Source organism: Vulpes vulpes, chromosome 3 (assembly GCF_048418805.1).
Source record: "Vulpes vulpes isolate BD-2025 chromosome 3, VulVul3, whole genome shotgun sequence".
In the NCBI taxonomy this organism is placed as follows: domain Eukaryota; kingdom Metazoa; phylum Chordata; class Mammalia; order Carnivora; family Canidae; genus Vulpes; species Vulpes vulpes.
Genome location: NC_132782.1, coordinates 37,472,812 through 37,499,429, shown reverse-complemented (window position 1 = coordinate 37,499,429; position 26,618 = coordinate 37,472,812). Strand labels below are relative to the sequence as shown.

At 45.0% G+C, this 26,618-nt stretch overlaps 1 protein-coding gene and 1 long non-coding RNA gene across 3 annotated transcripts; one reads left to right on the top strand and one right to left on the bottom strand.

The window, feature by feature from the left end:
• Positions 1-1,069: 1,069 nt before the first annotated feature.
• On the bottom strand, positions 1,070-19,936 carry TNFSF10 (TNF superfamily member 10). 2 transcript variants are annotated; one of them, XM_026007764.2, is made up of 6 exons: positions 19,736-19,936; positions 19,155-19,378; positions 14,104-14,241; positions 11,251-11,293; positions 5,507-5,608; positions 1,070-3,610 (listed from the first exon to the last, which is right to left on the bottom strand). In XM_026007764.2, exons 2-6 carry the CDS (start codon positions 19,275-19,277, stop codon positions 3,171-3,173), a joined length of 846 nt encoding a protein of 281 aa, XP_025863549.1. In that variant the 5' UTR covers positions 19,278-19,378; positions 19,736-19,936; the 3' UTR covers positions 1,070-3,170. The 2 variants fall into 2 exon arrangements, with proteins under 2 accessions (XP_025863549.1, XP_072608310.1); XM_072752209.1 differs by lacking the exon at positions 19,736-19,936 and adding an exon at positions 19,559-19,670.
• LOC140598205 (uncharacterized) lies at positions 19,654-24,762 on the top strand. Its single transcript, XR_012000366.1, has 3 exons — positions 19,654-20,294; positions 21,285-21,347; positions 24,175-24,762. It is a non-coding gene; the product is annotated as an uncharacterized lncRNA (long non-coding RNA).
• Positions 24,763-26,618: the final 1,856 nt, after the last annotated feature.

Sequence of the window (26,618 nt, the reverse complement as noted above, 5' to 3'; positions counted from 1 at the left end):
GGGGGGAAGAGAAAGGAGAGCACAGAAAGAGACCCGTGAAAGCTTGGTCTATGATAGAAACATTAAAATCATCCCCATCTCACATCACACATAAGTCAGAGTTGAATGATCCCATCAAACTATGAAAGGCCAAACTTTAAACCTTTTAGGAAAAATGTATGTGGCACTATCTGCCTCGTGTCAGTAGAAGAGATTTTTAGGATGTAGTATGAAGACCTGTATTAGTTTTCTAGGGCTGTTGGGCCAAAGTGCCGCAAACTGAGTGGCTTTCAACAACAGAAATGTATTCTCTCAAAGCTCTGGAGCCCAGGAGTTCAAAATCAGAGTGTCCGCAGAGGACTGAGACTCTGGGTCTCAGATCCTTCCTCTGACACGGAGTAGAATCTTCCCTCGCCCGCCCCCAGCTTCTGGTGGGGGACGCCAATCCTCGGTGCTCTTTAGCTGGCAGCAACATCGTTCCAATCTCTGTCCTTGCTGTCACGTGGAGCTCTGTAGGTCTAACTTTCCTTCTCTTAATAAGCATATCAGTCTTGGGGCCCCGGGGGGCTCAGTCAGTTGAGCATCCACTCTTGATTTCGGTTCAGGTCATGATCTCAGGGTCGTGAGGTAGAGAACCCCTGTCACGTTCTGTGCTCAGCACACAGTCTGCTTGTCTCTCTCCTTCTGCTTCTCCCCCCCCACCCTAAAATAAATAAAATCCTAAAAGAAAAAAAGTAAACGAGTCTTATTGTTATAAAGGCCCACTCTGTTCCACTATGACCTCATCTTAACTAATTATATCTGGGAAAACCCTATTTCCAAATAAGGTCATATTCTGAGGCAATGGGGAGTAGAATTTCAACATAACTTTTTGGAAGACACAATTCAATCTATAACAAAAGCATTAACTGTAAAGGAAAAGACTGATATATTTTAACACATTAGATAAAAAGTAAGCAATTAATTCCTTTCTTCTGTAAGATATGTCAACCAAAAATCATAAAAAAGAGATTAGAAGCTCTTTTTCCCATTTTTAATAATCTTGGTACTCCAAAACAAATGCAAATATTAGATAAACAAAAACTACATATTTCCATATGTCATTTTTATTGGAAAAGTAACATATTTTAAAATTTTAATACAAAAATATAAAGTAAAAATTAATTTTCTCTTTCATATATAGGGTTTTTTTTTTTTTTTTAAAAAAGATTTTATTCATAAGAAACAGAGAGAGAGGGGCAGAGACACAGGCAGAGGGAGAAGCAGGCTCCCTGTGGGGAGCCTGATGCAGGACTCGAACCCAGGATCCCAGGATCACATTGTGAACTGAAGGCAGATGGTCAACTGCTGAACCATGCAGGCATCCCCATTTTGAGGTTTTTATGCTAAGAAACACTGCAGTCTTTTGCTTTGAGTTTTAAGTCTTTGTTTAAAAAGTCGTCTTCAGGGTTCCTCGCTAGCTTAGTCGTAGAGTGTGCGGCTCTTGTTCTTGGGGTTGTAAATCTGAACCCTATGTTGGGTGTAGAGATTATTTAAAAATTAAATCTCTAAAAAAGATTTTAAAAGTAAAAAAATAAAAAGTCTTCTTCATTTTAAGATTACTTTTGAAGCTCCTCAGTTTTGTTTTGTTTTGTTTTGTTTTCTCAATATGAGGGGTAAGGCAGCGGATGTTTTAAATTTTTTCCCCATAAGATTAGGTATTCATTCACTCAGTCATTCATTTATTCACAAATATGTTGTGTGTGGGTGTTTTGTTAAGGTACTGTCCCAGGTACTGAGGTTACAGATGTGAATGGCACTAAATGTTCCCTGCTATCACAGCGTTTATATTCTGGTAAGAGCAGGCAGGCTTTAAAAAACAATAACAGGTAAGTCAATGTGTTAGTATGTAAGAACTTACCTATTACTGTAGAAAACAGAGTAAGAAGGGCCAGAAGTGCCAGGTGTCTGTAGCATGTTTAAATTTAAATTTGAAAAAGACCTAATTGCTCAGACACATTTAAATGAACATTTGAGCATACAGCCCCAAAGTATAAATTATGCTGTGTTTAGGATGACAATTAAAAGAGATTAGACAAACGCTCCAATTAATTTTTTTTTCTCCAACTGATCAGATTAAACGATGAGATAAAAATGTTTTGTGTCATAATTTTGGAAGATAAAAGCAATTTCTGTTCTTCTGGCGGAGGCAAATAAATGATAACAACCTTAGGCAGATGTATACTAGGCAATGTTATTGGGCAGGGGAGGATGGGTAGGCGGGTTGGGGGGTAGGGGAATCAGATCTTTCTTAGGCTCTTTTCTGCTAATTTATTTGCGTTTGGCATTTCCACTTTCTCATTTCTTCTCCTGCTCCCATGAGACCAAATTCCCCGATTTCTGATTAAGCTGTTCACTGATTTTGTCCAAAAATATTATCAGTGCTTTTGGCCAGCTTGACTTCTGGTAGTGAAAATCACAAACCATTCAGAAATAGTTCCTTGTTCACTGAACATAAATTTAGTTTGTGTGTGTGTGTATGTGTGTTTTTTTTTTAACAAAATGATATTATTTTGAGTGGAATGTTCTTAATTCCACCAAATCCAGGTGTATGAGGTTACCCCTGTGACCCTGTGAGGTCGTGCACAATGCAAACTCCCTTTGCACATCGCGTATATCGACAGAGGTTACTTCCCAAGAGCATGACCTTTCAGTGATTCCCCGTTCTCTTTTACCTTCGGGAGTGTTGTCCCGTATGGTAACCTGGAAGCGACCAGAGTGATACACTACTTTAGAGATGGATCACTGGGCACCTGGGTGGCTCAGCCGGTTAAGTGTCCGATACTTGATCTCAGCTCAGGTCTTGATCTCAGAGTTGTGAATTCAAGCACGGTGTTGAGCTCCACATTGGCTGTGGAGCCTACATAAAAAAGAGATGGATCATTAATCTTGCTTCTGGGTCTTTACAAGAGTAGATTATAAAGACAGCTGCTTACAGAATCTTCTAGGTTTCTGCTAGCAAACTGATCCCTGGTGGCGCCTGGAAAGGTCTTCGGCAATTTCATTTTCTGAGAATGACTTGGTCATTTTCAGAGATGTTTGAGAAATGCGTGTTACTCTTTTGGTTGACGTGACTTTGCTCAGATGTCCTTGCTTTGCTGTGAATGAAGAATACAGCTTTTTTTTTTTTTTTTTTTTGCTTTGCAGTGTATTTAGCCAATTAAAAAGGCCCCGAAAAAACTGGCTTCTTGGTCCATGTCAATCAATTGCTCGTTAGATACAGAGACAAAAATTCTGTCGTTTTCCTTAAGCTCAAATATCCCACCTTGATAGATGGAATAGAGTCCATATTCAGAATCTTTAGACCAACAACTATTTCTAGCACTTTTCATCAGCAGTATAGGGTCCGGATAACTCGTGTGTTTGTAAATATATTGGACCATTTGTTTGTTTCTCTTTCTGTTCTGTCCTGTTGGAATTTCCTCAGGTTCCTGAAATCGAAAGTATGTTTGGGAGTAGATGTAATAAAACCCCCTTTGATGGACAACCAGCTCTCCGTTCCTCAAGTGCAAATTATTCAAGAATGAATGTCCTTTTCTTGTGGAATCCCAGGAGTTTATTTTGTGGCCCAAAGCTTTATCATTCTTGGAGCCTGGATGAAGTTCAGGAAGAAAGAAAGTTAAAAGAAAGAAGTTTGTAGCAAATGCAAAAATTATCTCAGTAGCTGTGGCTAGCCAATTTTTTGGTTGGGATTATAAAGAATTTCAATCTAATATAAAACTTCTTGCTCCTTCAATCTTACAAGGATTCTAAATTTTAGTCTTATGGAAATCTGGAGGCTACTATATCACTGGGACATTTTGGAAGTCCCTTACTTTTCTGTACCTTATCCACCACTTATGCGACGTCTGCCACACTCAGCAATAAACAGTAGCATGGGGGATGATTAACTCGGATGACACTCTTTACTTCTGGGTAGAATTTCTATCCCAAACCCCTACCTCCCTTCCTATGCCGGTGAGTTCAAATGAGTAACATATAAGGAAACCAAAAGAAACATATCTATTTCCTTAAGCCTAGAGCTCAGAAATTATTGCAATTTCTTTGGGTCTCTTTGGGTTCTTTCTTGGTCTTTCTCAGTAATCCAGAGTCAAAAGCACCTTTCAAGCAGAAAGCACCTCTAGTCCTCCATAAGACAGGGTGCAAGGTTTGGCAAGGAGAGCCCAGATTTAAAGATCTTCAGACCCTCGGATCTTTAGCTTCCAAAGACTTTGAAAAAGGGCCCTACGAAAATATATCTCTTTAAACTCTGAGGTCATCTCCATGATTGGTGCAAAATTTAGTTTTTCAACAGCGTAAAGCAACTGTTGTGTGTCCTGATGAATAATACACAGTAACATTATAATGATCTCACTCTCAGGCACAACATGTCAATCATTCATAATCATGAATTCAGGAATACCAGGAAGGCAACTGCCCGGAGGAAAAAAAAGAAAAGAAAAAAAGAATCCCACAATCTTTTCATATTTTAACTGATATCTGAAATTTCTTTTTTTTTTTTTTGAAATTTCTTTAACTTGGGATAAAACCTTTCATAGTAATAAAAGCAACTGTTTATTGAGTACTTAAAACCACGGGAATTTTGCCTGTGTTAATCTTCAGTATTTTATGACTTAAAGATTGTCTCTACTTTGTATATGAAGAAATTGAAGCTTGATTTGATTAGGTAATTTGCTAAAAACCTATATCTAGGTAAGGAGGAGCTGGTATTCCAACATGGGTATTTGGACTCTAAAACTCTTGCACCGTTACAACACTGTGTGGACACTGGTTCTTTAGTTTAAGAACCAAACTTGGTTTGGTAAGAACCAAGTTTGGTAAGAATATTTGGTGAAACAATATGTTTTTATTTTTATTTTTTTTTTAATTTTTATTTATTTATGATAGTCACAGAGAGAGAGAGAGAGGCAGAGATACAGGCAGAGGGAGAAGCAGGCTCCATGCACCGGGAGCCTGACGTGGGATTCGATCCCGGGTCTCCAGGATCGCGCCCTGGGCCAAAGGCAGGCGCCAAACCGCTGCGCCACCCAGGGATCCCCATGGTGAAACAATATGAAGCTGACATTTCTGTGAATGAAAAATGGTCAGATATTGGCAGCTTCCCTAGTTTAACCAAATACAAATGCCGCAAAAATACCTAGTGACTCATGGTGAAAGTGAATAGCTGATTTAAAACCTTTGAAGAGGAAGATGATTTGATGATAGTGAGGAAGAAAAACTACTTTGAAGAAGAAAAAGAAAAGCACAAATATGGGCATGGAAAACTCAAAGACAAAGTTCTCCCACCATATAATTTTCCTGAGAGCAGTTGTTGAGCTATTTGTCTTGTAATCTTGCTTCTGAAAAGAGTCAGTCTGAGCCCCGATCACCACTGCACATTTTCTAGATAGCCACATAAACATTTCATGTACGAGTTAAAAGAATAAATTATTTGGAACAAATTTTTCCATTGCCTTCCCGTAAGCCATATATTTAGTGTTTCTCTTACTTGGAATTGGAAACATGCTTCTCCGACTGGTTCCAGTTATGTGAGCGGCTACTCTCTGAGAACCTCGGTCGCTTACTGCGTAAGGAATATTTAGCTGCTTTTCTAAAAGAAAAATGAGAAAGAATCGTCAGCACTAGCACTTGTCAAATCACTTTTCAAATACATTGCTATTGAGAGCTGCTGTCGGTGAGACTTGGAAGCCCAGTGTGCTTACAAGTTGATTATACGGGCTTTTGTAAAAACAGCCTACATTTTAACATGATGATCCGTCTATTTCAGCTTCTGTTTCGAAAGTATTTGAGATGGGAAGAATGAGCAGTAACTTGGGTTAGAATTTATCAGCATCTCAAGGGTAAGGTCTAACCAGAATACAGCAAAATGAAGATCCTGGTCCTTTTCAAAAACAGGCAAATACACAAATAAAAAAATAACTGTGGACATGTAATAACTCTGCTGAGTCATTTAAAGTACACAAATAACCAAGTATTGGCAAATTTCCACTTTGAGTTATATATAGAAACAATCAGGGTGATCCTGATTCTAAAGGAGTAGCAGTGTTAACAGTGGTCCATAGATGCTACAAACTGGTATCCAACAGTCGTCCCCCTGCCCTCACCCCCCTAAAAGAAATTCGAATTGGCATACAGGTCATGATAATCAGTAAATAAACATAAAAATCACGAATTCACTAGACCATAATAAATAATACTGATCACATTCTGATTTACTTCAGAGCAGCCTTTAAATATACAAATTCAACAAGCTACCCTTTTTAACAAAATTGGCTCAAACTTTCCAAATGTGCTCACACTAGTTAAGATAAATTACATTCTTTCATCAAGCAAATATTGCCAGGAATGAGGCATTACACTCTGATGTACAGGGGTTGCAAAGATTAATCACTGATTACACTGACTGAGCCCTCAAAGGACTTACAGTCTTCCAGGGAAGAGATGAACTAGAAAATGGAAATTTACTTGTAAGGAATATGAATAAAGGGTGATGAGTGTTCAGAAGAGGGAAAGATTCCTATTTATTGGAGAACTGAGGTCAGCGGAGGGTTTGTGCTAACGCTTCTTCCAACAAACCAAAGTGCCCATCGATCTATGCCAGGCACTCTTCCAGGAGCAAGGAGAAAGAATGAGAAACAAAGGAATGCAAGTAAATATTTGAGGGTTCAAGGATAATGATCTGAACAGGATGAGGATGAGCAGACTTCGGGAAGCAAGGCATAGAAGAAGGGCATTCTCAGAGACCTGGGAGAGGCCAGAGGTAGGACGCACAAAGCCTTCCTGGGACACAGGCATGGGAGGAGTTCAGGTTCAGGCTTGAACTCGGAGCCAAACTATAGAGGATCTGAATGTTAAGCTAAGAGATTTAGATTTTACAGGACATGGGAAGACTCTGAAAGATTTTGGTAGAGGAACTAAAGAGAGAACGTGCTGTGCTTTAGGCTGTCCTATCTCAAAATAAGGTTTGATGAGTAGAGGGTAAGAGGGCTGGACACTAGCAAGTTACCAGACTATAACTGATCAAGACTGCGAACAGGGGGCCTTAACCTAGGATGTAGTAGAGGGAACTGAAAGGAGGTGGCAAAATTTCACAGGAAGGGAGTGAACGGGTAGTGAGAATCTCTTCCATCTATCTGGTATCCGTTGCTGCTTATTCAGGATGCGTGGACATTTGTAGAGTCTTTAAGACCAAATATTCCATGGGGATGCATGACCCTCCGAGTGCTCAGCTTGCAAGGTTCATGCGTCCATTCACCTTTAGCTCCCACTGTTAAAGAATCCCGGGGGGCTCAGCAGTTGAGCGCCTGCCTTTGTCTCAAGGCGTGATCCTGGATTCCCAGGTTCGAGTCCCACATCAGGCTTCTTGCACGCAGCCTGCTTCTCTGTCTGCCTGTGTCTGCCTCTCTCTCTCTCTCTCTCTCATGAATAAATAAAAATAAAATCTTTAAAAAAAAAAATCCATCATGACTTGCCCGCCCTTAGACCTTAACACCTTGTTTTAAAATATTCAACAACTGAAATCAATTATAAATATTTTATATTTGAGGTCATTGCAAGGACACAGGAAAGGCTAAATATAAAAGCAAATGCTAATGAGGATATATAAATAAATAAAAATAAATAAATAAATAAATAGGATTTTTTTTTTTTTAGGTAAGAGATTTCTTTCTGGCTATTGCAAACACTTCGTGGAAAAGAAACATATGAATATGTCTATTTGGGTGTCGTGAATCCATCTTGGTATACTGATTAGTAAGTGATTTCTACATCTTACTGTGATGAACAGAAAAGAGTACTTTTCTCACAACACTGAAAATTGTACATGCCTCTACTGTGGACCTGTTGTGCCTCATCCGAAGAGGGGGAGTGTTCACTGCTCTGACTACCACTTTTGCTTTTGGGGAAACAATGAGGAAAAAATGCTGAGACCCCGGGAACAGGTCTTATCCTTCATGTTTAATAAAGGCTATTTAATAAAGAAAAAATGGGAGTAGTTGAGTAATGAGGAAGCTTGTCGTATTGAAAAAGGATAGTTGAAAAGTAGAAAGGCATCGTTGGAACACTTAAAGAGCTGTTTCTCCTCTGCCAGGCTGCTGTGCCCTAGGATGCCAGTCTCTGGTATATGTATTCAGGCCTCTATGGCCATCAATATGGGAAAATGGGGCTACAGTGAGCCAAATGTGAATAAGCAGCAAATTTTATTCAATAGTTTTATTTACTTATGTCTTCATTTAAAAATATGTGTTAAGAACCGTCTGTGTGGAGAGAGATGGTGGTGGCACAATGTTGTGACTGCACTAGCTGCCACTAAATTGGCCACTTCAGTACAGTTAGTCATGATGTTTTCCAAGGCAGTGCAATGGGAGGGTCCTGAGGTCACATCCTCCCGTGGACACGCCAGGGCTACAACTACACACAGAGCGATTCTCTCTGAGAAGGACCTGAACACTAGCAGCACAGTGATTCCACAGCTAAAGAAATAACGAAAAAGCCACATGGAGGAGAGCTGAAAGGGGCAGAGACAAGGTCTGGTCAGGACCCACACGCAAGGTGAGGTGATCTGTGAGTGGAGGGGGGATACGTGGGCATGGAATTCCCCCCAGGGAGCAAGGGGTTCGAGTCCCACATGGGCCACTGCCCCCTGCCCGAGGACCTGCAGGGGCAACACAAGCTCTCACAATGTCCAGCTTTGAAAATCAATGGGGTTCACCCCCAGGAGAGCCACAGCGCTATTGGTAACCCAGACTCTGCTTTTAAAGGGCTTTTGTGCAGACTCACTCACTCCAAGACCTGGCACAAAGGCAGCGGTTTCAAAAGTGTCTGGGCCATTCTGTGGAGGAGATTTATTGACTAATTTTAGGGCATGTGATAGAGGCGAAGGGATCTAGAGGAACTTTCTTTGGAGACAGAGGGGCTGGCAGCCTTTTTTTCTTGCCCTCTTTCGGTCTAGCTGCCTGATGCACAGGCTGGTACCAGTTCTGACTCCAGCACCTTGCTAGCACCACTGGCCTCACCTTGGCGTTGCCCTGTGGCCCTGCGCCACCCAATCTGCCCATCCTGGTACAAGCTTCTCTAAGGCAGCTCAGCTGGGATCAGTGTCACCCCAAAGCTGCTCCTGCCCTGCCATGCCCCAGGGGGGTCCTGTGGGTGTTAAGACCAGCACCCCTCCAAAGTGGCTCCTGACCCAGAGCAGGCTGTCCCACCCAGCAGGGCACCCACAGTAGCCGTAGCTGGGACTTAGCCAGCCAGACCCAGGGCCAGCCATGCCCACCAGCAGTTGTGGCCTGCTCAAAATAGGAAGGCACACACACCCCACATAGTACCTGAAGTACCTAGTTCTGGTGGCCAAAGGGGATTGCACTTCTGGGCCCCACAGCACACCTTCTACCTAACACCATTCCTTCATGAAAAGATGCTCAGCATCACTCATCGTCAGGGGCAGACAGGCAAGTCAAAACCATGATGAGATATCCCCTCACACCTGTCAGAATGGCTAATAACAAAGAAAACAAGCAACGACGAGTGTTGGTGAGGATGTGGAGAAAAGGGAAGCCTCCCGCACTGCTGGTAGGAATGTAAACCGATGCAGCCATGATGGAACGTGGTATGGAAATTCCTCAAAAAATTAAAAATAGAAAAACTATACAATCCAGGAATTCCACTTCTGGATATTTAACCCAAGGAAATGAGTGAAATCACTATCTTGAAAAGATCTATGCACCCCCCACCCCATGTTCTTGCAGTGTAATTTACAACAGTCCCGGCATGGAAGCGACCCAAGGGTCCATCAAGAGATGAATGCATAAAGAAGCTGTGGTACATACACCCAGTGGAGCATTAGCCATAAAAGACAATGAAATCTAGACATTTGAGACAACATGGATGGAGCTGGAGGGTATTATGCCAAGGGAAATAAGTCAGAAGATAAAGACAAATATTGTAAGATTTCACTTACGTGTGGAACTTGAGAACGAACAAAACAAGACAAACAGCTTCATAAATACAGAGAACAAATTGGTGGTTGCTAGAAGGGTTGGGGAGACGGGGGGGGGGGGGAATAGGTGAAGGGGACTAAGAGGTACAAACTTCCAGTCTTAAATAAGTTACAGTGATATAAAATACAGCATAGGGAAGACGGCCAATAGTATTGTGATGACTCTGTGTGGTGCCAGGTAGTGACAGTAGTTAACCGTAGTGAGCATTTTGTAATGTACGTACGCGTCAAATCACTATGGTGTACACCTAAAACTAATATGACACTGCGTGTCATATGTACTTCAACGAAAAAATAAAATGAGAATGACGCCTCAAAAAACAGTTTTTTGTATGTTACATGAATTTCATCCCAACCAAAATACACACACACACACACACACACGCACAAGTTGGTACACCTAAGGGCCAGGGGGATAAAAGAATCTACTAGGTGTGGAGCGTCAAGTGAGGTGCAGACAGACAGAGAAATAGGCGTGTTGCATCTCTGCGGATCTTTAACCTAGTAGGGAAGCAGGTAGCACACAGATTTTTTTTTTTTTTTAGCACACAGATTTTTTTAAAAAATTATAAAACTAGAAGAAAGTGAACAAGATAAGTGTGACAGAAATAGCAGGGGGTGTGGGTGGACTTACTCAGAAAGGTAGTCTTTGGGAAGTTTTCTCCAAAGAGGTAAAATGAGGTGATAGGATGAGAAACGAGAAGGCGCCAGCCGGGGCTGTAGGCCTCAAAGGGGAAATGGGCCAGAAGCAGGCTGCCGAGCACGAACAGGAAGGTGGTCATGGCTGGGGGACCACAAGATGAGAATTGAGGGCGGGTACGGGCTTGTTGGAAAAGATGACCAAGGGAGGGCTCTCGCGTGAAGACAGCCATGGAGCCCAGAAGCAGAGAGGACGGGTTGGGTTGGGGCCCCCAGCCACGTTCCAGAAAGGATGTAGATGACTTAGGTATAGAGTAAAAAATAAATAACCGAAGACATTGAGGTGAAAGGAAAATCCACGGTGGGAAATCAAGATTCGGATGAAATCAAGCCCTGACCACCGTGGGGCCCCAGATTTGGCTCTGAGCCAACTACCTGCCCAGGGGAAATAGGAAAACAGAATCAAGTGTCTTGAGACAGGGAGTCGCAGTGTGAGGGGGACGCGTAGATGGGGGCAGAGAGGAAGGGGCTGGAGAGCCGTTCACCTTGTCAGGAGGTTGGGAGTAGAAAATTAAAATAGCAACAAAAAAGAATACTACCTGGAGCTGTAGGAATGGTTTCCTCATAGGTTTTCAAAATCATCTGCAAACAGTATTGAATAAAGCTTGTTAATTTTCCTAAAAATGTAAACTCACTACAGAAGGTCTACGGCCCCTCTTGCTGATGTCTGGGAGGAAACTTCCAGATAGGAACCTCAAGGGCGGCCCCCAGTTTAGGGCCGACTTCAGCCCAGGGCCTGATCCTGGGGTCCTGGGATCGAGTCCTGTGTCGAGCTCCCGGCGTGGAGTCTGCTTCTCCCTCTGCCTGTGTCTCTGCCTCTCTCTCTCTCTCTCAATCTCTCTCTCTCTCTTTGTGTCTCTAATAAATAAATAAAATCTTTAAAAGAAATTAAAAGAAAAGAAAAGAGATATGAACCTCGGGTTGGCGTGGGATGGGGCAGCTGGGGTGAGCGCAGAGCAGAGGCAGCTGCGGAAAGTTCTGCTTGTGGATGGGGATGGCATCTTCGAGAGGCCACAGCTGGAGCCACACAGGAGGAAGGTGCCAGCTGGCAAGCTAGGTGAGGCCTTTACGAAACCACCAGTGTCGCCTTCTTCGTGCTAACTGGTGGGGAAGACCAGTAAGGAAGAGTGAACCCTTCGCCTTCCTGTTAGATGAGCTGCTGCTGAGCCAGGCCACGGCTTCTAAAGTCCCCTGCACTGGCTTCTGTCCCTGGGCCTTTGTCCCTCCCGCCTTCCTTTCCCACCCCTGTTGTTGACTTTGAAATGGCCAGAAACTCCCCTCCCCGTGCCCTCCCCCCGGATCAGAAGCCAGCTGCTTTCCCCTGTCGGTCTCACGTCCTGACCCGGTAAGGGAGGGTCTTTTTGTTTTTGAAGATTTTATTTATTTATTCCTGAGAGACACACAGAGAGAGGCAGAGACACAGGCAGAGGGGGAAGCAGGCTCCCTGCTGGGAGCCCGATGCGGGACTCGATCCTGGGACCCCAGGGTCATGTCCTGGGCTGAAGGCAGGTGCTCAACCCCTGAGCCCCCTGGGTGCCCCAAGGGAGGGTCTGCGTCTAGCACAATGGATGCTGGACTCTGGTGAGGGCAGGGGACAGGTGGCCTCAGCATTGTCGCTCTGTCTCTCACTCTGGGACATGAGGAAGGAAGGAAGGAGGAAGAGGAGGAGTAGGAGGAGGAGGAGGAGGAGGAGGAGGAGCAGGACAGAGGCCAGGCTGATTTCTACAGTGTGGGGAGCAGAATAAAGGAGTGAGGGCGGCCTGGGCGGCCTGGGCGGATGGGCCAGTTCCAACTCTGTCAACCACTAGCTCTGGGAGACTCCACTCCACGTACTTAACGGATGTGAACTTTAATTTCTTCATCTATTTTTCTTTTTAAAAGAGGAAGGTGGGGCGCCTGGGTGGCCCAGCCGGTTGCACATCTGACTCTTGATTTCGGCTCAGGTCATAATCTCAGGGTCATGGGGTCCAGCTGGGAGTCGGACTCCACGCTCAGCGGGGAGCCTGCTGGAGATTTTCTCTGTCCCTCTGCCCCCTCAGAGTGCTCTCTCTCGCTCTCAAATCAATCAACCCATCTTTTTTCTTTTTTTTAAAGAGGAAGATAATAATGATTCTTCCCTCAGAGCTGTGATGAGGGCTACATGAGATGCCATCTGTAATGGGCATTTACTGGAAAGAGCCTGTTCCATTTGTGGTGCTGGAACACAATGGGAAACCTTCCCCCCCACGCTCCCACCCCCCTATCTGCATCCCACCCCACCCTATCTGCACCCCCTTATCTGCGTCCTCTCCCAGCTTATCAGCAGGACGTGAGAACAGGAGGGAGGGAGAGAAGAGCAGGGGAGAGGCGTGTGAAATCTATCCCCACTACCTCTCTAGCCCCCCACTCCCAGCCCCGGTGTCTAGCCACCCTCTCAGGCTCCAGATTTCTGCCCTAGTTCTGAGTTTCCCTCCCCTGCCACCCATGGCTTTGTCCCCACCAGCCCCAGTCTTTAAAACACGCCTCCTCCCCACCCTGGGAATGTCCCCAGTATTTTTTTTTTTAAACAATGATGTCATGTCACAGTTTTCAGGATATTTTCATGCCCACATCCTTATCTGACCTTTCTGGAGGCGGAAGATAAAACTATGAGGGAAAAATCATGTAATTTGGTGAAATACACTGTGAGCTAACATTGTGTTTCTGCGAGGGATCCTGTTCAAGCAACTTCCATAAACAGGTATTTCATAATCGGCCATTAATTGACCATAAATTGAGATGTCATCACCTTCAGTTCCTCAGAGTATCTCTCTCTTCCCTCTCCCTTTCCTCTTTCTTCATGTGCATACAAAAATAAATATAATAAAATAAAATAAATATATAAATATAATTAATAAAATAAATATATAAATAAATATATAAATATATAAATATATATTTATTATATATTTGTATATTTATATAATAAATATATAAATATAATAAATAAAATAAATATATGTTTAATTCCAGAGATCAATAAGGTTGGAAGAACATAAAACACCATTATTGGCCTTCTTCTGTCTTCTGAACGCCAACGCCAACAACATGGACAAAATCTCAACACGTGTTTTATTGTCGTGTGGCCTTGAACTCATTGCCCTGTCTGTGCCTGAATTTCCACAATGGGAGACAAAAAGGTTAGACTAGATGGGGAGGCCCTCTGGAGTGGAGGAGTGAGCTCTAGACCAGGAGTCAGCCGGGACCCACTGCGTGGTGCTGTTCCACTCTCTCCTAGTTCTATGAATTTGGGGGAAAATCACTTAAACACTCCGGGCCTCAGTGTCCTCCTTGGCCCAATGAGGCATCTACACTTGATGATCTTAACTGAGACCTTCCACGCCACCTGGTGAAGTGACCAGTAGTCCACCTACCTTTCTAACAAACTGGCGGAGTTGCCACTTCACTTGCCAGCAGGGGTTGTTCATACTCTCTTCATCACTGGGGTCCCAGGGGATATCATCTTCCTTTAAGAAACAAGCGATGCCACTTTGGGAGTACTTGTCCTGCATCTGGGTTAAAATGGAATATAATAACACAATATTACGCACCAGGGCTTTTTATTTAAGCAACAGGAGCTGATGACAGCTTCAAAGAAGCCTTGGCACCTTGGATAAACTCACGGCTTGAAATAAAAGTAAGCAATGTCCTTTGGTGAATAAAAGTAAGCAGTTGGATTTGGTGGGAAGGATACAGGTGCAGGCCACACATCCTGGGTCACAATGTCCCTCACTGCCTCTGTGTGTCCCTCAAGAAATTGCTTCTTCTCTTGTGTTTCTATTTTGCATTTGATTTTTGAGCTGGTTCATCGTGGTGACCTTTGAGCTTCTTCCCAGCTCAAAGATGATTAAGATCCCATTCTAAAGTTGGGAAACCACCTAGGTACAAAGCGGGCAAAAGAGGGGCCCCTGGGTGGCTCAGTCTGTTAGGCGTCCAACTCTTGATTTCGGCTCAGGTCATGATCTGAGGGCTGTGAGATTGAGCCCTGGGTTAGGAGCTCAGTGTGAAGCCTGATCCTCTCTCTCCCTCTCCCTCTGCCCCTTCCTGCTCACACCCACACCTGCACGCGCTCTCTCTCTCTCTCTTTAAAAAAAAAAAAAAAAAGACAATAGAGTCCATTTAAATACCAGGATCCTAAATAAAAAATTTAAAAGATTGTTTGGGGCCTTTGGGATGCAGGTAAAGTTGTGTTTCTTGATATGAGCTTTGGCTATTGAGTAAATTCTAGTCATTGCTGTGATTTCTACTCCTCAAAACATGTTGCCACTGGAAAGCCTAACTTTTTAAAAATTAAATGTCCACACTAGGTAGGGATTTACTTGCAGAGACTTGAAATACCATTTGAAGGCAAACATTTATAATGGCCAGGTAATTGTCAACAAAGTCCTAGCTTGTTATTAAACACACAAACACACACACACACACACACACACACACACACAGAGGCATGTACACATATGTCCAAGCCAAGCAGCACACTCCAGGCTGATATCCAGTTAATATTACAAAGAGAAACAGGAAGCCCATGCAAGGTCAGATATTTGGTTGACCATTTGGTTGGTTTTTTTTTTCCTGTTTTTGTTTTTAACAATGGGGACCAAGGAGATGTTGTTTCCCTGTACAAATGTAAATTGCCTTTCCCTGGGGAAATAAATGGGAAGATGGCCATTTTTATCTGTTTGAACTTTGGGGACTCCAAAGCTTGAAGGAAAGATCAAACTTAATGATGTTCCTTCCTATAAAAAGACAATCTCGTTCCAAATCAAAATAACTTGTTTATGAGGGGTCCCAGCCAGGGTCACATTGTTCTGTGCCCAGCCATGGATGTACCCCCTAGACATTGCATCAAGGTCCTTCAAGTGCAAAAGTACAAACCTGAATCGCTGAATTCCTTCCACATACTCCAGCATAAACATTCATTTACTTTTAAATAAATGTTTACTTTCTTTCTTCCTGTTTTAAATCACAAGAGTAAAACATTCAACCTAGTAGATGTACTAGAGGTAACAGCTGGGGCCACCTGAATAGAGATGTGACCAGCAGTGGAGTTAGACAACATTGCTGCCTAGAGACACTGATGGTCTACAGGCAACCTGCAAAATACAGAAATACAGAAAAGTAAAGAACACGTATCTAAATGAAAAATAAACCCCAAAGCCACTAAAATCACCCTAATCCTACTTCTTCATTAACCTCTGGATGCTGTCTCTTCTTTGCAGGGTTGTATGTGGGCCGTTTGGGGTATGATTGTTTTCAGACTATATGAAAATATCATGTTCCTTAAGTCTGCACAAAACATCATACAGAGAGAGCATAGATATTTTTCTGGCATTCACTGTAGAAAATTCTAAAATATAGAAAAATAAAAAGGAAAAAATACATCCTGGATCATACCATCCAGAGACCACAATTATCAACATTTCGGTGTTTCACCTTCCAGATATTTTATGTATAAATACTGATTTCTGAACAACAGAAACCCAGAGGGAGGGCTCCCACCATCCTCCCTATATCCCCACACGTTTCTCGCATTATCACATTTGGTGGCTTCTTCTGCAGACATTGGCCAGTGCTGGTGACTAGCTGGGGGTACTGTGGTCCAGAGTGATTCATGATGACTACCGTGATGTGTCTCTCTCTCTCCCCTTCTTTTCCGCATCCTTTCCACGTCAGAGCATGACTTTTCTGAAGCACACTCAGGCCAGAGCTATTCTCTCATTAACATCTGGGTGTTGGAGGCAGAGGGATGTGCGTGCTATTTTCATTCACGTGCCACCGGACAGCTTCTGCACGGGCGTCTGCTCTTCCGACCGGTGAATCTCCACCGCGAGGGCTGTCGGTGCCGCTGTGACCCCGGCGCTGGTCCAGGCCCGGGCCAGCCAGTCCCGGGCGTCTACTTGCATCTCCAACAAATGTGGGAGCTAAAATGCATTGTTAGGCCTGCAGGGTGGAGTCCTTTGCCAGCTGGCTCGGAGGCTTCAAGGTGGCAGCACTGGCCCGCTCTGCTGCCCTGACATTGGTCTCTGACAATCATTTTCTGCAAGCCACAAATAGCATAAAGAACCGTTTATGGAGATCGGCGGATAAGGGTCCCCTTCTCCTTTGCCCGTCCCGTCTATGATGCCACAGCGACAGGCAGTCCCCTTGGCATAAAATGTTCTCAAGAGATGTAAACGTTAGAGGCTAAGCACGGATTTCTCGTGCGGGCCTGCTGGTCTACAGGCGTATCTGTGAAGGTCCCGTCAGGGGTAACTCAGCCCTCCAGCCACACTCCCTATAGGCCTTGCTCAGTCTATCTTCTGGAAAGTTTCATCAGCCAAAGTGGGATCTGGGATCTATTTTAGGAAATTAACGCTTTTGTGAAATGTGCTTTTCCTAATTCTCCACGGACAGCCAAAGAGACTCAGATTCCTATTTCCTTGCGAGCGTTCCCGACGAAGAGGGCCACAACTTCCAAGGACGTCCCAATACTAATCACAACGGCCGCAGTTAGTTGAGCACCTACTTAATGCCAGGGCTCAAAAATTGGGCTTTCCCCTTTAACCTGTTTCATAATCTTGGGCAAATCACCTAACTCCCTGAGCCTCATTTACCTGCAAAATGGGATAATTCCGTTTACAAGATTGTTATGAGGATCAAATCGAGCAGTATTTTTGCCAAGCTTCTGGAACACAGTATTTGCTCGGTATCCATCAGTTTGCCTCCCCTTGCAGCACTCTCAACGAGTTCTCCCACATGTCTATATGTACATGCAACACACGTGGCTACACGGTCAAGAAAAATGTAGGCACGTGGGGAGCTGGTAAGCTTGATTGGCAATTTCCATTTTGATAGTCAAATTCAAGGACACACTTGATCATAGACACAGAGAAGTGCAGGAGCCTGCTCAGTCAGGAACTAGTTAACTCAGTCCTAAAATTAGGCCAACGTGTAATGTCAGCAAATTGAGGGGAATGACTTGCGTAATCGAGACAGACTCGTTTTGTTTGTGCTGCAAAGTTCGCCAGGGTTAGGGAAGGCCAGCTCCAAACTCAACAAACACAGCAGTAGTCCAGCCTCTCAGGCAGGCTTAGAGCTAGAGGCATGTTTGTGGCTGTGCCGCCGTCTCAGTTACCAATACCCGGGCTCTCCCGAACATGCTCTGGAGCGAAGCTGGCTTTACTTGTCCATCAGCTGGCCGCACCCATCCTTTTTAGAATTATTTGCAAGTCAAACAAGAGTCTACTTCCTCCAAATCCAGAGGGAAGATTTGCAACGATTTGGGATGACCAAAGTTCTACTCTGCAGGGTATGCAGAGTGCATTTCCTTTCCAGATACTCATTCTCTGGCATTTGGAGAATTGGTATTTTTCTGAGCCCCTCTACCTGCATTTCCTAGCCAGCTGGCAGATGCAGCGTTGCCTTATCATAACGTGGCAGGATGTGGTGGGCATCACGGGGCACAAATCTGTTAACTCTGTGGTCACCCTGTTACGAGGAGGGAGTGTGACTCAAGGTGCCCAACCACCTGAGCTCAGACCAGCTCAGCTCTACTTCAGTCTGTGTCTCTCCTGAACAAATACATAAAATTTTAAAAAAGAAAAAAAGTCCTGTCTGAGCTTTTGTCTGCATTCTGCATTCCCCAGCATTCTGTCTGGGGGTCTCTAGTCTCCTCACCTATAAAATGGGGGGGGGGGCATCCAAAGTTCCTTCCAGCTCCCAGTTCTCTACTAGGTGATACACAATTAGTCAAAATATACCTGAGAAGCCAAAAGCTGGCTTGGTTCATTTTCAGCAATTTGGCATTCACAGTTCCAAAAGTCGTATGCAGTTGAGAAATATATGAACTAGCAGAGCACTGAGTTGTGGTTTTCTTCCCCCCGTCAAATGTACCTGGATTCGTAATTCGTACCCCCTCCTGCCCTGGACGTAGAAAGAACAATCACTTTATTTTTAATGATTTTATCATGAACATAACATGCTGGGTGCACACGTTAACAGGCTGCATGACTGACTTTAGGCATGAGTGTCTTCGGCCAAGGAAGAGACGATACCGGTCCTCTGCGGCCTCTCTGCTGTTGACATGCACATGGGACACGGCCGAGACCAGAACCTGCTTCAAAGCTCTGACCTGCCCCCTCGCCCCAGGTCTTGGAGGAGAGAGAGAAACCTGATGACATTCCAGGACTTGGTTCAAGGGCTAACGTGAAAAAATGCAGCTCTTGTGGAAGGGAAAACCAGGGAGAGCCAAGCCCTCGGGGTCGGGCTCCTGCCTCTGCGGGCAGCTGGTGCCGGGGGTCTGTAACCCACCTCGGTTCTCCCGTCCTTCCCACCCCGCCGTCCGCAGGCTCCTGGGGAAGCCCAGGCGGGGGCAGTCAGGGTCCCCAGGCAGAGGCGGTCACAGAGGGGGCCTGGGGACAGCGAAGCCGGGGCGGGCGGTACTGACCTGCTTCAGCTCCCTGGTGAAGTACATGTAGGTGACAGCCACGCAGAGGGACTGGAGCAGCACAGTGAAGATGAGGATCAGCACGCACGTCTGCCCGAGGCTGGGGCCCCCCGGGGCCTGCATCTCGCTGCCCCCTCCGGTCCCGTGTCTGCGCCCGCAGCCAGGCAGCAGGTTGTTGCTGCCGGCCAGGCACCGCCAGGGGTGGAGCCCTTCTTGGATTTCATCTATTTAAAAAAAGGAATGAAAACGAAAGTGAAAACCCCAGGCTGGGCGGAGGGAAACTCCGGCAGCTCTCCACCCTGCAGTCTGGGGGGCCCAGGGGCCCAGCCTGCATCTGGGAGGGCTGGCCCGGGGCTCCCCGCCCCGCTGCTCCTGGGAGGTGCCGCGGGCCACCCCAGTGTCACCTCCCAGCCCTGGGGAGCCAGACCACATGTCTGACCACAGGCCCAGGGCGCTCTGGTCCAGAGGCAGGTGGCACCGGGGAAGAGCTTCCTCTGTCGTCCCTCCAGGTCCCTCCCTGGCCCCCAGCCCGCCTGGCTGGTGTCTTTGGAGGGAGCTGCGTGGGGTAGGGCTCAGCAAACCTCCTCAGAGGCTCCCACTGCCTGGGGGGGTGGGGGCGGCTCTGCTGCTTCCCGGTGGGTCACCCGGCCTCGTCCTCAAGCCTGAGCATCCGGGAGCCGGGAGGACGCCAAGTGGTGCTGGTAGATGCGATGCAGCAGGTGATGACACCTGGCTTCCCGGCTCGGCGGCTAGAGGCCGGAACCCCTGGCCACGGCCCCGACGGCAGGGCTCACGAGCTCGGAGCAGGGTCGCTCACCCCCTTCTCAGTGAAGTCCTGCTCGGCCCTAAGCGAGGTCCTATTGACAAGTGAGATGGGAGTTCCGAGAACTGTCACCCAGAAGGACCGAGGAGGCGAGCCGAGTGGTTTAGACGAGGCTGCAGTCGTGGCCAAGGATGAGCGAGCGAAGAGATGGGAAGCGCCCCCCCTGGTCTCCGGCACCGCACCCCAGTTATGTCCACAACCAGCGCTTCCAACCTTACCGGGCCTGTTGTTCCCATATATTCAAGTCCATCCATCTCAAAGCTACGCTTGAGGAGTTTGGGTGACGTGTGCGAGGTGCAACCACCGCCACGATCGAGGTATAGCTCAGGTCACTTTGCTTTGAAAACTCATCTCCCTTTGCCCCGAGTTCGGTGTCGAGACACTCCCTTGAGTTCTGTGGCCGTCGCTAATACTGACCCTCTGGGTGGCTTCTCAGAAGGTTCGGTGCCTCTCCGGGGGCTTCTGCTCCTGCGAAATAAGACCAGTTGGGACAGGTTCGTTCCTGGGGGCTCTTCCTGCACGTTCAGAAAGCAGGCAGGTGGCATGTGGGCAGGAATCACAGCGCTGCCCCCCGGTTCTCGAGTGGACCCCGAGGTAGCAGACACCAGGGGGTACAACCTGCAGTCGCGGGGCCCCCGGGCGGCTCGGGGGTTGAGCGTCTGCCTTCGGCTCGGGTTGTGACCCCGGGGTCGTGGGATCCAGTCCCGCATCGGGCTCCTGCATGGAGCCTGCTTCTCCCTCTGCCTGGATCTCTGCCTCTCTCTCTCTCTCTCTCTCTCTGTGTCTTTTGTGAATAAAAAAATAAAAATCTTAAAAAAAAACAAACAAACCTGTAGTTGCTTCATGCAGACCAGTTCGCATTTGCTCTCTTGGTGCTATGTCTTGATGTATTTGCATATGTAGGTATCGTTATTGGTATAATATTGTGAAATAATGACCACGAGGAGTCTAATTACAGTTCATCCCCATATGGAGGTGCAAAGTTTTGCATGTGTGATGGGAATTTTTACGAGTTACTCTCTTAGCAACTTTCAAGCATGTAACTATTACTCGTTGTAGCCGCCACGCTGTTCGTTGCATCCCCAGAACTTATTTATCTTATAACTGGAAGTTTGGGTCTTTGGACGACCTTCACTCATCTTACCCACCCCTCCCTCTGGCAACCTCAGCCACCTATCTGCTACTGGTGTCTGTGAGTTCAGGTTTTTCCTGTTCTTTGTTTGTTTGTTTTGCTTTGCTTCTAAGATTCCACTTATGAGTGAGATCATACAGTATTTGTCTTTCTCTGTCTGGCTTATTTCCCTTAGCATAATACCTTCCAGGCCCACCTGTGCTGTTGCAAACCGACCGGCCTTCCATCCTTTTTATAGGTGAGTAATATTCCATTGTGCATATATACCATCTTTTCTTTATCCATTTATCCACTGACACTTTGGTTATTTCAGTATCTGGGCTATTGTAGATAATGCTGCAATGAACGTGGGGGTACGTGTTTCTTTCAAGACAATGAAAATTTCCAGCAGTGACCTCTTTGTACTTTCACACACACACGGTATGTGTGACAAATGAGCCCAGACCCCAAATGTTCTGAGAAATAGTAACTTCATCATTTTGCCCATGATTAACCTGTTTATTTTCACGAGGGCGTCGTACTGAGAAGCAGGGTGGGGGGGTCCAAACGTTCATTCTCTCACTTTGACTACTGTGGTTTTCAACCCAGTACATAGTAACATGGGCAGGAAGCCTTTAAAAGTGTGGCCTCCGGGTCCCAGTTTAGATGAACTGAGTCCACAGCTGGTCTCCCCCGCCCTCTTGCTGCACGGCTGAAGCAGAGCCTGAAATCAGGCCCCGTGAAAGAAAGCAGGAGGACACAAATCAGGACCATTTTTCTGCCCCCGGAGTCTGGGCACCCTCTTCAGTCCTTACCTCCCTCCCACTGGCTCTCTTTCTCACTCTCCTTCTTTCCGCAATCCCCTCCAGCTAACGGGGGGTGGGATTTTCTTTGATTTGTCCTAACGTATCCTCATCCTCCCATAGGCCTTCAAGCCTCATGGCCTAGATGCCATAGGCAGAAGGGCTGCGTTCTAAACTGTAAGGGAATTTATGTGACTCAAAATTTTCAGAATTACACTCTCCCTCCTCCTCTTTACCCCCACCCCACCTTTATCCCCACCCCAGCCTTCTTCACCATCACCTTGTGTATACATGCACTTGTGTACACACACACACACACACACACACACACACACACACACACTCGGGTCAGGCTGGGGAAGTAGGGAGCATTGACACACTCAGACAGGCAAAAGAGAAAAGCACGTCAATGTTTTTCCAAAATAGGGATCCCTGGGTGGCACAGTGGTTTAGCGCCTGCCTTTGGCCCAGGGCATAATCCTGGAGACCCGGGATCGAATCCCACGTTGGGATCCCGGTGCATGGAGCCTGCTTCTCCCTCTGCCTATATCTCTGCTCCCCCCCCTCTCTCTCTGTCTCTCTCTCTCTCTATCTCTCTGTGACTATCATAATTTAAAAAAAATGTTTTTCCAAAATATTAACTCCCTCACATTCAGTGTGCATTCCAGTCGTCCTTCTGCCATTTTCTAGCTGTACCCCATGACCAAGTCATTCACGTTTTGGTGCTTTAGTTTCCTTACCAATCAAGCAATGGGATTTACTAAGGGGTCTTTAAGATCTCTAACAACCCTATCATTTATGATTCTATCGTCACCTGATCATACAAAGAGGCTCATTTCTTCATCTGAAAGCAGTGTGTCCAAGACCTTTTCTGAAAAATCTTCAACGCCGATGAAACAGACACTATGACACCATCACCAGGGGTCACCTAACACTTTGCCTTTTGTGGGGGTAGAAATGGGTGGTAGGTGGATGTAGTAGGTTTCATTACAGCTCCCAATTCTTTACCCCTCGCTCTGTATGTGCACTTTGCTATGTGCTGGGTGGTTCATCTCACTAGAGAATATATTTCCTACCTCACTGATGTTGGGCTTAGCAGTGGGACTTGGCCACCGGGATACTACTATACCTAACATGAGAGGGCTTGAACTATAATTGCACCGTTGGTCTTGCTCTCTTGACTGTCATTTCCATAAGAAGACAAGCCCTGGGAGGTCCAAGGAGAATGAGAGAAGCATGGTGCTGGGCCAGACCCTGTCCACATTTTGGAGCGAAAGTCCACTGAACTCAGCCTACATCAGCTGATTCTCAAGCAACCCACAGAGAAGTGAACACGAAGAAGTCATTGTTGTTTTAATCCACTGCATTATTTGCCGCAGAGCATTATGTGGTTACAGATAACTGATAGAGCCCAGGACTGGGATTATTTAGGATACTTTCAGCTGTAATTAAGAGAACGCTGCTTAAGAGAATGTCAACGAAATTTTAATTGGGCCTTTAGTGTCAAGCAGCTGAAGCAAATTCAGACAAATCGAGTAAGAAAAAGCAATTTATTAAAAGGATTTTGGGTAGTTAGGATTGTAGTGGAGGTTCCTGGAAACTTAGACTTGAAGTTTTCAAATTCAGGAACAACATCAAAATCTACCCGCGCATTCTGGTAGCAATATAACTGCTGCCACCACAGGCTAATCTACCACAGGGGCCACCAACACTAGATATCAGATTCTACTAGAACTCATGACAATGCTATTTCTGGAAGTTGAACAGAAATATTTAGCCTCTATTTCTGCTTCATGAAGCTTCATGAGTTACCATCAGATGCTGCCCAAGCATTTGTTTGTGCCTTGCTCATACTACACCTTAACCACAAGGAAGTATGAGGTCAGTATCTGACATTTTTAGCTTCTGTGGTGAAAAGTGGGCGGCTCATAAAGTGAAGAACTCCTAACCTATACAAGGGTTTTGCATGCTGGCCGGCCAAAGTGAAAGATAAATGCCCATTTCAGCCCACATATATGTATATGACATATCTGTCTCTGCCGTTGGTTCCCGGAACAGAGCTCCTTAAACTCTTCTAATTTTCTAAGTGATGAAAGCTCTAGGAGTACTTTTTGTTGTACTGAGATAATTCTAGGTAGGCTCCTGGAGGCTGCCAACCAGAAGACCAGACCATGATTAGAAGCTTAGGATTTTCAGCCCCAACTCCCATCCTCTAGAGAGGGGAAGGGGCTGGAAGTGGAATTAATACTTGATCATGTCGACGTTCTATTTTGATCCCTATAGAACAGAGTTCGGTGAATCTCCAGGCTGGTGAACACATTCATACTGGCAGGGTGGTGTAGCCCAGCTCGTGGGGACAGAAGCTCCTAAGCTCAGGACTCTGCCAGACTTCACCCCATGTATATCTTCATCTAGTTGTTCATTTGTATCCTTTATCACATCCCTTAATAAACTGGTAAATGTAAGTAATAGTTTCCCAGAGGTCTGTGAGCTGCTCCAGCAAATTAATCGAACCTGAGGAGGGGGTCTTAGGACCCTCTGATTTATAGCCAAATCAACAGAAGTTATAGGAAACCTGGGAACCTACTACTTGCGATTGGCATCTAAAGTGGGGTGGGAGCAATCTTAAACCATGGGATCCGATGCCATCCCTGGGTAGATAGTGTCAGAATTGACTTGAATTGCAGGGCACTCGGCTGATGTCATGGGGAATTGCTTCGTGTGGGGAACCACCCCCCCAATACGTGGTGGCCAGAAGTGTCAGAAGTGAAGTGTTGTGAGTGTTCTGTGTAAAAGAAAGGGAGACACCCACTAGGAAAGGACGGGTGTTTTCCCCGAGTAGGAGGGAGAATCATGGGTTTTTCAAATTTGGTAGGGTCCTCTCATTTTTCTCTATAACTTCTTTGAAAATCACTTAGAGTATGTAATGAATTTCTAAATATTTATGGAATTTTCTAGACACATTATTGATATTGGCTTTCTAATTTCATTCTATTTGGGCAGAGAATGTACTCTGTATGATTTTATTCCTTTGAAATGAATTAAGATTTGTTTTATGAATCAACATATCTATCTTGGTGGAAATTCTATGTGCTCTTGCAAAGAATTCAGTAACTGGTATGGTGTTCTATAGTACCAACTAGAGCAAGTCGGATGTTGGTATAGCTCAAAATTTCTATAACTGCTTCAATTAATTGCTGAGAGAAGTGCGTTAAAGTCTCCATTATATTGGTAGGTTTGCTTCTTTTTTTCATTTGATTTCTGTTAGTTTTATCCTTGTATTCTGAATCTCTCTTATTAGATGTTATGTATTCTTTATGAGTTATTGAATTAAAATGATACTATTTCATACATAACACCAGAATTTGTAGCATTGTAGTATGTTTCCTCCCTCCCCCCTTTTTTTGGTGCTATTGTTGACATGTTTTACTTCTAATTGTTATATTCCCCATCATGCATTATTATTATACAACCTTAATAAGCCTGTTGTCTTTATAAAAATCTAAAGAAAAAAATGGGAAAACATCATTTACATTTACCCACATATTTACTATTTCTGGCTCTCTACATTATTTCTTATGGATCTGAATTCCATCAGGTACCTTTCCTTTACAATCTGAAGCATTGCCTTTAGTAATTCTTATAGTGGGATTCTGCTGGTGACAAGTCTTAGTTTTTCTGGAAGTTTAGTTTTTCTGAAAGTTCCTTAATTTTGCATTCACGTTTGAAGGATAGCTTTGCAGTATATGAAATTCTAAATTGGACATTGTTTTTCCTTTTATCACTCAAACTGCATCTTGTCATTATTTTGAGACCTCTATTATTTCTGTTAAGAAGTTGGCAGTCATTCTTATCACCATTCCTCTATGTAATGTCTTTTTTTCTCTTTAAAAATGTTCCCTTCCATTTTCAGAAGTTTTATTATGATGTGCCTTGGTATAGTTTTCTTTACATTTATCCTTCTCAGAGGTTTTTGAGTTTCTTAGATCTCTGGAAGTTTGTTTTAAAGCAAATTTGGTAAAATTTCAACCAATCCATCTTCTTTTTTTTTTTTTTTAAGATTTTATTTACTTATTTATTTGAGAGAGAGAAAGCACACCCTAGTGGAGGGAGCAGCAGAGGGAGAAAGAGAATCTCAAGCAGACCTCCTCCCTGAGCGCTCCATCTCATGACCCTGAGATCATGACCTGAGCCAAAACCCAGAGTCAGACACTCAACCAACTGAGCCACTCAGGTGCCCCAAGTCTACCTTTATTTAATATTATTTTTTTAAAATATTTTATTTATTCATGAGAGACACAGAGAGAGAAAGAGAGAGGCAGGGCACAGGCAGAGGGAGAAGCAGGCTCCCTGCAGGGAGCCTGATGTGGAATTTGATCCCAGGACTCCAGGATCACGCCCTGGGCCGAAGGCAGGCGCTAAACCACTGAGCCACCCAGGGATCCCGCAAGTCTACCTTTAAATATGTATTCTCCTCCATTGTCTCTCTTGTTACTCTAGGGCTTTAAATGTAACTATTTTATTTTATTTTTCTAAAGATTTTATGTATTTATTCATGAGAGACACACAGAGAGAGGCAGAGACACAGGCAGAGGGAGAAGCAGGCTCCATACAGAGAGCCCCAATGTGGAACTCAATCCTGGGACCCCGGGGTCACACCCTGGGCTTCGGCCCAGGCAGATGCTCAACCACTGAACCACCTGGACATCCCTAAATATAACTATTTT

Coding starts and splice junctions, on each gene's coding strand:
- TNFSF10 (XM_072752209.1), bottom strand. CDS start 19,586: ATGTGGTCTGGCTCCCCAGGGCTGGGAG. Junction 19,379..19,558: donor TGGCTCCCCAGGGCTGGGAG/GTGACACTGGGG, acceptor TTTTTTAAATAG/ATGAAATCCAAGAAGGGCTC. Junction 5,609..11,250: donor AACCATTCCTACAGCTCCAG/GTAGTATTCTTT, acceptor TTTTTCTTTTAG/AAAAGCAGCTAAATATTCCT.